This window comes from Marmota monax, unplaced genomic scaffold (genome assembly GCF_021218885.2).
Source record: "Marmota monax isolate L192 unplaced genomic scaffold, Marmota_monax_Labrador192_F-V1.1 WCK01_AAM20220418_F8-fsc00210, whole genome shotgun sequence".
Lineage (NCBI taxonomy): Eukaryota > Metazoa > Chordata > Mammalia > Rodentia > Sciuridae > Marmota > Marmota monax.
Window position 1 is genome coordinate 2,393,060 of NW_026695248.1, and position 14,442 is coordinate 2,407,501.

The 14,442-nt window shown below is 43.1% G+C and overlaps 1 protein-coding gene across 1 annotated transcript; it reads left to right on the plus strand.

The window, feature by feature from the left end:
• The first annotated feature begins 2,435 nt into the window (after positions 1–2,435).
• On the plus strand, positions 2,436–14,078 carry Nms (neuromedin S). The gene is made up of 7 exons (XM_046440365.1): positions 2,436–2,511; positions 5,600–5,655; positions 10,032–10,055; positions 10,150–10,203; positions 11,858–11,932; positions 13,438–13,473; positions 14,031–14,078. The coding sequence occupies exons 1-7, from the start codon at positions 2,436–2,438 to the stop codon at positions 14,076–14,078; spliced, it is 369 nt and encodes a 122-aa protein (XP_046296321.1).
• Positions 14,079–14,442: the final 364 nt, after the last annotated feature.

Consider the following 14,442-nt stretch of genomic DNA (forward strand, 5'->3'; position numbering starts at 1 on the left):
ATTTTCTCACTGCAGAAATTTATTTTCTACTGCTCTGGAGGCTGCAGGTCTATGGTCAAGAAGCCAGAGGGTTGGTTTCCAGAAGGTCTCTCTTCTTGGCTTGCAGACAGAATCCTTCCTCACTGTGTCCTCTAGATCCTTTCCTCTGTGCACAAGCCAGGAGAGAGACAGAGCTCTGGGGTCTCTTTCTGTTCTTAGAAGGACCCCAGTCCTCTTTAGTTAGAGTCTACTCTTAAGACCTCATTTAACCTTTGTTGCCTCTTTGAAAGCCCTGTCTTTAAATACAGTCACATTAGGGTATAGGACTTTAACCTACAGATTCTCTGGGGACACAGCATGGTCCTATCAATGTTTTTGAATAGTAACAATGCAGATTTTTTCCTTATATTTTTCCTTTTCTGAATTAACATTAAAAATAAAACTTTTATTTTTGTCCTAAATAACCAAGAAATAATGCGGACAAAATGTAAAGGAAACCTAAGTTTGATACAAATTGTAGTTGTCACAGATATTTATTTGAAAAAAATGTGTGTTTGTATATACAGCAGCAGTTAGTGGTGGACCTAGACCAGATGTTCAAGAAGAACTTGATTAATACCTACTAGAACTACCACAATAACTTTGCTGTTATGTGTGTCATCTAAAATGTTTGAAGTAATTGTGTTTGGTATCACATAGGTAAGTGATTTATGTTCCAGAAGCAGTCATTCATGTTTTCTTTGGATTCGGTAAAGATCTGCTGTTAGGTGGTGGGTATATTTTAATACAAATGGCAAAATCTCTGACCTAGGACATAAAGAATTTGGTTGGTTCTCCTTGAACCTAAGTGCTAAATACTGTAACAAATAGACAATGCTATTTCTTGGTAGCTCAAGGAAGTAGGCAAACTATCATGGCTGTAAAATAATTCAAATTTCCGTCTGTGTTATGAATTGATTTTTTTTTCAGAAATACCACATTTAAAATCACAAATAAATAATCTCTTCTGAGCAACCGTCACCTGAAATTATTTTTTAAAAGTCCATTTATTTAAAAAATTATATAACATGACTTAGGCAAAGTAAACTAACTTAAAAATGACCAAAAAAAAAAAAGTTTTAAAACGTGTGTGCGTGCGCATGCATACATACACACATAATATTAACGTGTTTGAGGCACTAAAATCTTTCAACAGTTTTTACTTACCCCCTAGTCTCAAAATGGGCAAAAATTAGAGGTGGGCCTACCTGGGGGTGGGGTACTATTTCATGTGTGCCATATATATATATCATATATATATATATAATTATATTATATATATAATATATATATATTATATATATAATATATTATGTATATTATATATATTATTATATATATAATATATATTATTATTATATTATATATAATATATATATTATTATTATATATATATTATTATTATTTCTGCAAGATATAGAAGAGTTCATTTTCCTTCCTTCTGTCCTATATCTAACCCTAAGGAAACATTAAACAACACAACATTTTTAACTAAAATCTTTACAGATGTGACTGGGCCCAGGCATCTCTGAGTTCACATTCCTGCTCTTCTCCTTGATAGCTGAATTCCTTAATCTCTCCTAGCCTCAGTTTCGTCATCCTAAAATGAGGACAACAACCCTTTTATCATGCATTTTCTGCGAGAACTGCATGGAGCAATCCATGTGAAATGCTTAAAACAGATCCCAACATGGAGGAACTCAGCAGACTGGGTAATTTTATTTTTATTATTGTTAAATAACAACATCACCAGGCTTTCTTGAATACCGACAATTAGAAATATTTAGCTTGTTCGTAGAAACCAATCGGGAAAAACCTTAAAGAGGCCAATTTCTAACTGTGATTGAAAGAAGGACAACCGAACTCTAACTGAACTTTTGGCTTCTTGAAATATGACATCCAGGACTCCAGATGATGTCCTCCTTGGGTGCACCAAAGGATACAAAACACCCTTTGTTAGTGGTGGAAAATAAACTCCTTCCTAGGAAGTAAGATTTCGGCATGCATGAGAGCTTGTAGATTTATGTCCATTTCTTTGATTAAAAAAATAGAGAAAAGGCCCTTCCTGAGTCAGAAGTGCTCCTCAGGCCATTATAGCCTAACAATTATGACTCTCCACTTTTTATTTTTATTGCCGGTTGGAAAAGATGACGCTCTACAATGCTTACACCAGGAGGATATTATTCTACAAATAAGGGCCCAGCGTGACATCTATGAGAAAGTCAGGGTCCTCCTGCGTCAAAGCTGATCGGTGCTCAGCCAATGGGCTCCAGGATATTGCAAGTAAAGGCACCTACTGACTGGGCTGGTCAGACACGGGGCGGGGGTGGCCTGCGCCTGGGGAACTTGGAGAAATGCTGGACCCTTGTCCTAGCAGCACACGTCTGTGGCCAGCAGGGAGAAGCCAGGCGGTAACGATGCCTCGTCTTCTTCCCCAGTTCCTTCCTGTCTTGGCCGTCTACTGCTTCTGCATGCTGCAGATCCCTTCCTCAGGTAAGGGGACCATGGCCTCTCAGCAACACTGAGACTGACCTTGACCCTCAGGGCAGTTCAGGAGGGGGTCAAGTTTCTCTCCTCCACCTACCTACCCCTCTTTCTGCCCTCCTGCTTTCTGGCGATCCTTGGTGCCATCCTTGGCTCAGTTTATTTCTGACCCTTTAAGGGAGGGTGGACAAGGGGAGATGCCGCCGCGGGACTGTGCGTACACAGCTCCAACCCCAGAGGTGTCCTGCTGCGATTGGGGTGTGAAGGGTGAGGCATGGCCCTATGTGGGTTGGGGAAGACCCCACTTAGCGCTTTGTGGTCCTGGAATTCTTAAGACACAAGAACCGAGGAGGTGACCCTGAGTTTGGAGTCCCAAAGACTGGGAATGGTCCGGCGGCTGGAGAGGGGTCGAAGGAAGAGCGCGCACAGGAGCGGAAAAAAGAAATCTTTTCAAAGCCTTTCCCCGGGGCAGGTCCCCCGAGCGCAGAGCTGAAGCCCGGGCCCTGTGTCTGCCCGGCGCGGGTCGCTGTCCGAGGTGCTGGCCCCGCGCGGGCGCCTCTCACCAACTTGAACCGAGAACAGTTTGCTTGGTGTTTTTCCTCCTTTTAAATAGTGCGTCCTGGTTGCGCAGAATAGTGGGTTCGTTGTTGCATATTAGATCACGTACTTGCATGATTTGGTCAGTTTCATGGCCTATACCTCTCCTTCCTCCCTCCCTTCCCCTGGCCCACATCTATTGTTCTCTTCCGTTTTCATGAAATGGACATCCCCTGATTTCATGAAACCCCACCCTGTGCCTCTCTAGCTTCCACATGCCAGAGAATATAGGATCCTCGGCTTTCTGAGGCTGCCTTATTTTGCTTAACCTAATGCTCTCTAATTCTATCCATTTTCCAGCAAATGCCATAGTTGCGTTCTTCTTTATGGTTGAATAAAACTCCATCGGGTATAGATACCACATTTTCTTGAGCCGTTGATGGACGCCTAGCGTGGTTCCATAACGTGGCTACTGTGAACGGTGCTGCTATAAAGACATGTCCCTGTAGCATGCTGGCTTTAATTCTCTTGGACAAATACTGAGGACAGGTATATGGCGAGAACCAGTGCATTTGTAGGGAACCAGCAGAGGGGTCCGGGTTTGTATCCCTAATGCATTATCAGCATCTCCAAGTAATTTTCCACAGGATGCAGGGAAGTGTGTTGTGGCAGAAAAAACTATGGTGGGAAACATGGACTATTGCAAAATTTTAGATTTTTTTCCATTCAAATTTTGATTTAGAGGAGTAGAAAATCTTGCAAATCTATTCAAAGGGAAAACATATTCCAAACATTAGTATGCTTGTTTTTCCATGCCCCAATTTTTAATCACAAAATGTGGGCATTGCAAGGAGCCGTGGAGGTCATCAGATTTGACATCACCCAGAGTGTAGGTTTCCACTCTGCAGGTCCCCTGCAAAGGTCTTTTAGATTCTATTTGATTACTTTCAGTGACCTCCAACTCACTGCCACCCTAAGACAGCCAGCTGCTGTGTTTTCTATGTTGCAACAGAATCCTGTTTATATTACCCTGTTGAAAATCCCTTGGAAATTTGTGGTCACCTTTTTTGGTTTTTGTATCAGGACTGAACTCAGGGGCACTCCACCACTGAGCCACAGAACCACCTATTTTGTATTTTATTTGGAGACAGGATCTCACCAAGTTGCTTGGCTTTGAACTTGTGATCCTCCTGCCTCAGCCTCCTGAGCTGCTGGTATTACAGGTATGCAGGCATGTGCCACTGTCCCTGGTGATCTTTATCTTTTCATTAATACAAACCATCTCAATAAATTCTTATAATATTGGTTTCCATCACTTTGCATTATTGAACCATTGCCATCATTGAAAACTTCTTTATATTGAGCTGAAATTTGATAACATGTAGCTTCTAGCCTTGAGCTCTATTTCTGTTCTTTGGTAATATATAAAATAAGTCTACGATTTCCTACTTTTGGCAGTTCTCAAAATAGTTGAAGGCAGCTAATATACACATCTTAATTTTTTCTCTTTCCAGAGAAATTTATGATTAGTTATTTTACTTAAACTCTACCTTATATTCTCTCATTTCAAGCCAGACTAGTACTTTTCAAGGCTTAAACACTATTATTTAAATATAACATAACTTCGCTTTCTCTTGACTAATAGATTGCAGGGAGCAAAATACCATATAGTCTTTTTTAAAAATGTAAACTTCTCTTGGGAGTAAATTCCTTGTCCCACATTTTAGAAAAATCCAAACTTGAGGTTTGATATGTAGCCATTGAATTTCACCTGGTGAGTTTTGACCTGCCCGGTTGATTCTCTCCACTGTAGTATTAGCTTTTCCTCCATGGGTCCTATCACATGCAAATAGGAAGACATTTTCATTTAAAAGTTGGATGGAGTCCAGCTTCATGCTGACCCCAACTTTTCCCAGAACCCCACCCCTGGAGGACTTGACCAGGAAGAGACAGGTGTCTGACCTCTCAAAAGTTCCAGGTGAGTCTGAGGTACAGACCCTGCTGACACCATTTTCTGATAGTCTATCCTTATAAGTTTCATCAAAAGATAAACCAGGTCGCCAGGCACCTTATAGGTGATCCCAGCGGATCAGAGGCTGAGACAGGAGGACTGGGAGTTCAAAGCCAGCCTCAGTAAAAGCAAAGTGCTAAGCAACTCAGTGAGACCCTGTCTCTAAATAAATACAAAATAAGGCTGGAGATGTGGCTCGGTGGCCGAGTGTCCCTGAGTTCAATCTCTGGTACCTCGTCAGGATAAACCAGGTCCCCCCTTTCTGATTTGCTAATCTATACTGGGAACTCCTGAAAATTAAAAGCCAAGCTGTTTTAAATTAACATTGTGACAAATCTCAGATGGCTAGTGGTAAGTAGACCTGTGTTTTCTTGTAAATCCTCTTAACAACATTGTATCACATCTTACCTTCCCATTGACCCCATTGTATGGTTCTTTGAGGGTTTATTGTTTCAATAAAATCTCTGTTTGTTTTTCATGGCAAAGGCATAAAAATAAGTGCTGAGACCTCTTTTCTCTAATTGATGTTTTTATTATTTCTCATCCTAGGAGTTTCTCAACCTTCAGTGGAGCCTCCAGATGGTTTGAACACTGTGCAGCTTGAGGTACGCTATTGTTAGTACGGTGAGATTTTTTATGTAGTCTGGGTCTCGAAAATATCATGTGGATCATGTTCACTTAAATTCATTTTAAGGTCAGATTTTTTGTTGCAGCAAGAACTCACTGCTGCTGTTTCCATGGTCCCATTTAAGGCACGCTGACGGTTGGGTTGAAATGCGCTGCCATTGTAGGAGAAAATCATCCTGTGTTCATAAATGGAATTTTAGAATTTTAAATATGTTCTAGTAGAATTTTATTGACCAAGAAATTCATTCTTTGATTTGTTTCCCTCATTTTGCTCTAGAGGCTGGTATATTGTCTGAATCAGCGGGCAGCTCTCTTTAACCAACCTAAGGTAAAAAAAAAAAAAGCTAATATAAGCTTGATAGTTCTTATAAAAGTGCATGATCTTACATGACAATTTATATCTTCAATAAATTCCTTATTTTGCTACCTACAGGAGAATGCTGTGTGTGTATTTAGGTGTGTATGTTTGTGTGTGTAAGGATATGGGTTTTAGGAAATACCAAATTTTTCTCTTAAATATAAACTACCATAAAATTATTAGTAGTTCATGTGTATTACAATTATCATAACCACATACAATAAAATTAATCACATATCATGATTCATTATAAATTTGTATAATATGATAAAGCAGTTCTCCAAAATAATACATCTTATGTAAAGGATCTAATAGTAACTCCAACGAAAATAGATCAATGGATACAAAGTAAATGTTGATCTAATCAAAAGTTCAAAAGGGAAATTGTGAGTCTCAGCCTGGTTCATCTTTCCTCACCTGGAGCCACATCTCTGGCTTCCTTACCTCCCACCTCCAACACACCATGCTCCAGCCACAGCCAGCATCTCACGAGTCCTCAGGTGCACCAGGCCCTCAATGTCTTTGCACGGTGTTTCCCTTCACCAGAGATGCCTTTGTCTCCTTCACAGGCTGCAGTTAGGAGCCCAGACTCTAAAACCAACTACCTGGGCTTGACGCCCAGCTCTGTTCAAACTTGGGGTTTTCTTAACCATTCTGTGCCTCAGTTTCCTCATCTGTAATATGGACATAATGGTTGCACCGGCACACATGTTGTGAGGATCAGTTGGTCTAATGTATGTGAAGTGCTTTCAACAGTGACCAGAACATGAAACATGATAACTTATCATTAAGTGGTTACCATTGTCTTTTTTAAGTTGTTTTGTGATACTGGGATTAGACTTAGGAGTACTCTACAACTGAGTTACACCCTTGTTGAGAGCCACAGCCAAAGGGGCCCCAGCAAACTTCCAGCTGCCAGCAAACTTCCAGCTGCTGTTTGATGATTGGCTCACAGCGGCCCCAGCAACATCTAGCTGATTGGCTCCTCGGCCCCAGCAACATCTAGCTGATTGGCTCCTCTGCGGTGATGCTCATTGGGCTGTTTCCCTGCCCTTTCAGACCACGGAGCTGCTCATTGGGGGACTTTTTTGGCTCCGCCCACGTGACCCAGCCAATCGGCCTCAAGAGCAGGAGGATTGTGGGAGGTGGAGAGAAGATTGTGTGGGAGAGAGAGGCTTGGGGAAAGCCGGTGGCGGCAGTTGAGGCTCTGAGGGTTTTTCCTGAGAGGCTATTTTGTTTGTCGTGTGTGGTTCTAAAAATAAAGTTAGTTTCTTTTGACAAGTGGCTCCTGATTGTGCCCAGCCAGACTGCGGCACACCCTGGCCCTTTTTTTTTTTTTTTTTTTTTTTTTGGTACCAGGGATGAACCCAGGGGTGCTTAACCACTGAGCCACATCCCCAGCCCTTTTAATTTTTTTATTTAGAGACAGGCTCTGGCTAAATTGCTTAAGGCCTTGTTAAGTTGGTGAGGCTGACTCTGAACCTCCAATCTAGGCCACCCAAGCCCCTGGGATTACAGGCATGTCCCGCCACACCTGGCCCTTTGTATTTTTTTTTTTTTTTTGAGACAAAGTATCACTAATTTGCCCTCAGAATTGCAGTCCCCCCACCTTGGCTTCTAGAGTTGCTGGGATCACAGGCACATGACACCGTGCTTGGCACCGTGGCCTCTTGATGCAAGTAATTCTCCTTCTTCAAGACTCAACTATCACTTACTGGTCAAACCTCACAAACGATCATGCCTGTTTCTTCTTGGCTCCAGTTTGCCATTAGCAATATGTGGAGACAGTTGTCATGACTGTCCCTGTAGCCTTGGTTCCTGGAGCCAAACTCCAAGGAGAGAACTCGGAGTTCTCCATGTCCTTGGTGCTGCCTCCCCCCTGCCTTAGTAAGGGGGCTCCTTATCCCACACACAAGGCCTTGAGGGTCTCCCCTGCAAAAGCAGAGGCTGTGGGGTTGTGCTACCCACAGCATTAAACTGGGTGGTGGGGTTCCTAAGTGCAAGGCCCCCTTGGAATGACTTTCCTTCCAGCGTCTCCCTTTGTCCACAGTTGATCTCACTCATATGGAGAGATGGTGGCTCTTCCTGGGCTTGCTGCTGCCCCAAGATGTGATCTTCAGCATTTCACTTCCCTTCCTGGGGCTTGGCTCCCTCAGCTGCCCAAGGGCTACCGGAGTCACCTGGGCTCTGTGTCCTCTGTACCTGTGCCTGTTCTGTTTTCCAAAAGAAGCCAGGTCTGTGAATCCAGGGAACTTTTATCTTGAGGCAATTCAGAGAGCAGTGATGACATTCTACAAGTAAGGCCACCTGCAGACACTCTTCATGTCTTGTGTCACCACATGAGATTATATGTTAAGTGGGTAAAAGGGCAAAAGGTTGTTGTGAACTGAATCCTGCTATTCAGTCAAAAAAGATATTTATTGAGAGCATGTCACATGCCAGGGGCCAGGGATACATAGTGACCCAAATAAACCAAACCACCTGCTCTCATAAAGTGTATATTTTAGTTGGGGGAAATGAATGAAAAGATAGGTGAGTAAAATCTTATACATGATTTTTTTCTTGGAAAAATAAATAAAAAGTAAATAATGAAAGGAAGGTACATAGGAAATGTGGGGAGGGATGATTAGAATCAGGAAAACCATTCTCATCTTCCTCATTTTTAGCTTGAAAAACAAAAGTAATTGAGTAAAGCTGATGAATATGGAACAAATAAAAATTGTTTGTGTACACATGTGCATGCATACACGCACACTACTGTGAACAGATACCAACAGGAAGACCAGAAGTGCTGGGCACTTTGGCACACACCTGTAATCCCAGCGGCTTGGGAGGCTGAGGCAGGAGGATTGTGAGTTCAAAGCCAGTCTCAGCAACAGCAAGGTGCTAAGCAACTTAAAAAGACCCTGTCTCTAAATAAAATACAAAATAGGATGTGGCTCAGTGGTCATGTGCCCCTGAGTTCAATCCCTGGTTCCCAAAATAAACAAATAAAGACCAGAAGTAGTAGACAATAAAAACATACTTAAGAAATGGTGGTTATAAAGAAGTAGGAAATTTGCACAGAGCCTCTGCTATTAATAATGCTGGTTAGTTCTATTGGATGTCTGTGCATGTACACCTACTAAGCTCGTGTGCAAGCGTGTACATATACGTGCATGGCTGACGGAGGGAGAGAATGCATTGCTACCGTCAGCTTGCACCAAAGAATCTCTCCACAAAGTTTGCAGAAAGATGTAACTGCGTTCACAGAAATAAAATTAGAAGTGTTGTTAACAACTTTAGTTTCTGTCTTGATTGAGGCTTGAGCTGATTCAAGAGTGTTTGTGGATAATGCGAATGATGGACACTATCTGGATCAGTGTATTTAAAGATCGTTCCCAGTAGTGATGTCACAGTTGTCCTCTTCAGCAATTTCATAAAGTATGGATGTGAAAACAGACACCAGCGTTTTGCAAACGCCTTCACAGCACACCAGTGAGTCAGATATGTCACGTAGATGCCTGCTAACCTCGTCGACGAGGGCAGGGTGAGGCACTAACAGGGAGTTAAAAATGAAAAGTTGAGCTTTCTGCAAGAAAAGTGAAAATTCATGCAGAAAACTTTTGGAAAACAACAAAAATAGTTGGTTAGTTTAAACCCAACCTAAAAAATTGATTACTAGGATATAACCAGCAGCAAACCAAAGGCTACAGATGTGAATTGATTTCACTGCATAGTCAAGTAATCATCTGGGACTCAATTAGAGTCTTTCTTTCATGCATTAGAGAGTAGGTTTTCCCCTTGAAAGATTGCAAAGGGATCTTGTTTTAAAATGATGATGTATTGCTGGCAACTTTCTGTATCATAAGATCTTTCACCAACTGTAGTCTTATTAAATTTGTGTAATGGAGGAATTACTTTTTAGATTGCATTATATTTCATAATGCATGAGTAAATTCATTAAGGTATATGGGAAAACCAGTCAGTCAAAATCCCTTTCAATTCTCTTTCTAGGATAATCAAGACATATTCAAAAGGGTGAGTAACCTCCACCCCAGAGACAAGGGTGTGCAGTTTCCACATTTGAGCAAGTGACACTTGATACTGACATAACTTTTCTTTTCTTATTTAGTTTTTGTTTCACTACTCCAGAACTCAGGAGCCGACATATCCAGTTAAAACCAGGGTCAGTATTTCAATCATAATCTTCTTCTGTAAAGGTGACTTCTCCACATGCCTTTTTTTTCCTGGATTAATATATTTGTGCAGACAAATAGAAAAGCAGGGAACCTCTAAATACCTCGTAGTTAGTGTCTTCCGAGGTGCTCCCCAAGGCTGTAGGGATTGTCTCCGTCCTCCATGGGAGGGGGATGGAGGGTAGCAGACAGATCTGGAAAGTTAGGCACTAAACTACAGAAAAGGAAAAGTAAGAAACAAGTTTTTTTGTCATGCACGTAAAAAGACGTGCAAGAAGAACTTGGTAAGTACTGTGCTCTGTTTTCATTATTCTAAATTATTTTCTATTTTTAAATTTTGAAAAGTGCTTTGTGGTGTGTAAAGTATGCTTCCTCCAGCAGTGACTCAGGGTGGTGCATCTTCCGGACTGGTAGGGTGTGCATGTGTCATGGGTATAAGAACCATCAACCATCAACTCTTTCTTTTTCTAAATTTGAGTTAACCCCCGGAGCAGCTGGAGTAGGTGAATTTCTGTGAGCTATGATTTGAGAAATGTTGGGAAGATCATAGACTATAACTTTTAGTTTGGGTGCCCTGTTACTGGAAATTCCACCATTAAAAAGTCACTTATTTATATATTGAAGCCTTTCCAATCTGCAAGAAGATAGTTTAAAAGGAAAATACTCAGCAAAATGTTTTTTCCTTAAGAGGCAAAGACTCATCAGTATTATAGTTCTAGCAAGTGGGGATCAGGTAAGGAAGGGGATGTTATCAACAAAGTCCATCGCACCAAGGAGGGAGATGGAAAAATGGAAGGCGAAAGAGAAGCTCTGTGTGAAGGTCTACTTACTACTAGCCATCTGAGATTTCTAACAATGTTAATTTAAAGCAGCCTGGCTTTTAATTTACCAGGAGTTCCCAGTATAGGTTAGTAAATCAGAAAGGGAGAACCTGGTTTATCTTTGGTGGGGAGGGTACCAGGGATTGAACTCAGGGGCACTGGACCACTGAGCCACATCCCCAGCCCTATTTTGGATTTTCTTTAGAGACAGGGTCTCACTGAGTTGCTTAGTGCCTCGCTTTTGCTGAGGCTGGCTTTGAACTCACAGTCCTCTTGCCTCAGCCTCCCGAGCCACTGGGATTACAGGCATGCTGCACGGTGCCCAGCAAAGAGTAACGTTGGCTCTAAACCAAAGCACCTAGGGAGGATTAATGAGGACTAGATAAGGTCAGGCGCATTCGCTTGGCATGAAGGAGCAGACACAGACAAGAAGTATAGGAAAATAAGGATGCCCTCCCGCTCCTCCGTGGAACAGGAGAGCCCATCTGGGGAGCAGGAATCTGCCAGGAGCTGCTTCTTTAAGACAACACACTTCATTCCAGTAGCACAGAGAGCTGGGGCTGATGCAAAGCCTCATTGACCCTCTGGGAATATTCATGACATGTTGGAATGGAACCCAGCTATCAAGGCAAGCGGTAGGTCTTTATTGAGAACATAAAACATCTGAGGCTTGGCTCTGAAATGGATTTTACTCTGAAAATTAAACCCATTTGTAAGGGAAGTGAGTTAAAAGGAACGCACACAGCCCTAGGCCTGCAAGTCCCCCTGGGGCTCCCTTGCAGCCTCCTGCCTGAACCTCTGTCCCTCTGTCCCTCTGTTGCAGCTGCCTGCTGTGCACCCGCTAATGCGCCTGGCCTCCAAGCTCGCCAGCAGAAAGATGAAGAGATTTCCGCAGCCAGTATGTTCTGAGCTTCTTCTACCATTGTTTTGTGCTGTACAAGTTCATTCAATACCGTGGGAAATGTGTGCCATTGTCTTGGGGCTCATTTTTATTCTCTCCTTGAATCTCAGGCTCCTCTCTTGGGGGCAGAGGGGAGCTGGGCAGGAGTGTGGCTCCTTTGACCTTGGCCTTCCTTTCTTTAACCCCCTGAGATATCTCAAAAGGCCATAAGGATGGGCCCCACCGCCAGCCGGCTCCAGGCCTCTCCTCTCTTCATCCAGAAGTTGTGCTTTGGCTTGGTGCTATTTTTCACTTCCGTCCTCCCTCCCAATGTGAAATTGGCCTTGGTAACTCCCATTGCCCAAGCTGCCCTTTGTCCACGTCTTAGAGTTATTTTTGCAAGTTTAGAGATTATCAGTTCTAGCCTGTTCAAATGATAAATCAAGGTTTTGCTGCATGGTAGGAAAAATTGATTAAAATTTCTTTTGGATACCCTGAGTCCAGGTAGGGTCACCAGCTCACTTTAGTTTACCCAGAACTTTCCTGGTTTTACCTTAAAAGTTCCAAGATCTCCCTCCTCCCAGGAAACTGCTTAGTTCCTAAAAACCTGGTTGTTCTTTTCTTCTTTTCTTTTCCGTCAGAACTGGGAATGGATCCAAGGGTGATCTATCCCTGGGCTACATCCACACTCTTTCTTAATTTATTTATTTATACCAGGGAGATTGAACCCAGGGGTGCTTAATCACTGAGCCATATCCCCAATCCGTTTTTCTTTTCAATTTGTATTTTGAGACAGTTGCTGAGGCTGACTTTGAATGCATTATCCTCCTGCCTCAGCCTCCGGAGTTGCTGGGATGACAGGCATGTGCCAATCATGCTGGGCTTATCCTGGTTGTTCATCTTAAGCACAGGAACAGTTGATCTCTTCCCCTGCTGACCACATGCAAGCTCTAAGGTCTTCTCTGTCTCAGCCCTTGCACCAGGCTCGTAGGCATAGAGCAAGCTAAAGATGCTGAAATGGGTTGTCATTGAAAATCTGCCTAAACTTGGCAGGGTGCCATGGTGCACTCCTGTACCATGTCCTCAGAGGCTGAGACCACGTGGGAAGATTGCAAATTTGAGGCCAGCCTCAGCAACTTAATGAGAGCCTGTCCCAAAATAAAAAGGGCTGGGGATGTAGCTCAGTGGTAAAGAGTCCCTGGGTTCAATCTCTAGTGCCATAAAACATTTTTTGTTTTTGGTCTAAACCCAGGGATCCATTTCATATTTGGAATTTTTAGAAGGTGCAAGAAAATTAAACACACCTGGACAGAAAAGGTAACTCAAATCAAGTAAACAAGCTTGGCTTCCTGAGCAGGAACTCGCATTTGGCCACAATGTTAGCCATTCCCTCCAGCTGCTTTTTTGTACCTGTCTTCCGACTACCTTGGAATGGGACCAGGGAGGAGCAGGCTCACAGCCAGACAGCTGCAGGTCGTGGACGAGGCTCCTGGGGAATTAACTAATGCCTCCTTTCCCTGCAGGATCTTGGGGTTGCCTCCGTGGACTTTACCAAGAAGGTACATGAGCCCTGGAGACAACACAGCCCCCAAAGACTCCAGAGAGAGGGACAGGGAAATGCTTAGAGCCAAAAGCCCTTCTAGAACCTTCTGGGAAGAATGATCTCATGGTAGTTACCCTGAAAATAATTCCCTGGGCACTGATGTTGGGGTTTCCTTGGGTCCGGCCTGGGGCAGAAAGGAATCCCAGGGAGACAGGGAAAATGCCTCTGGCTGCGATTATGTCATCTCCAGTCCTGCAAAGAATCACATGGGGCCATCTGCCCTTGGAGATCTGCTCTCTGGCTCAGCGACCCATGTGACATTGTGCACACTTGGGGAGAGGTAGTCAGTGATTTCAACCTTGACCTTGCACCAGATTCACCTGGTTGAAATATAGATGGCTGGGCCCCACCCCACAGAGTCAGTAGGTCTGGGGTTGGGTCTGAGGATTTGCATTTCCAGGTGTCACTATGCTGTTGGTCTGGGACCATTCTTTTAGGAACGGTCTCCATAAACGTATTTGATGGACCTTTGATGCAATGTGGCTGCATAACAGTTTATGTTTTGTGTTGCAGGATCCCATTGCCACCTTGGGACGGCCATTTTTCCTTTTCAGGGTATAAGAGACTTTCTCACTTCTGTCTTCTAACCCCATCCACTGTAGCCATCCCTCTTTTGGTGTTACACCAAGGCAGGCATGGCCTTGATCCTGTGGTGAGCTGGTGTATAGTTGTGGGAACTCTCTTTTCTGAATTTAGGTATTGCCCACGTCCTGTGTGGGTGAGGGAAAGAGTTTCCCTTGGGTAGGTTGGGCTGGCTGAGCAATAACAGCTAAGGAAAGTAGCACAATGAAATAACCACAGAACACAGAAAGTAGTTTCAAAGAGCAGGCAGCAATAGGCAAAGCTGACCAGACAGGTCCAGCTTCTAAGAAAGAAAGGGGCCTGTTTTTGCTCTACTTATATCAGAACACATCAAAGGCTTTCT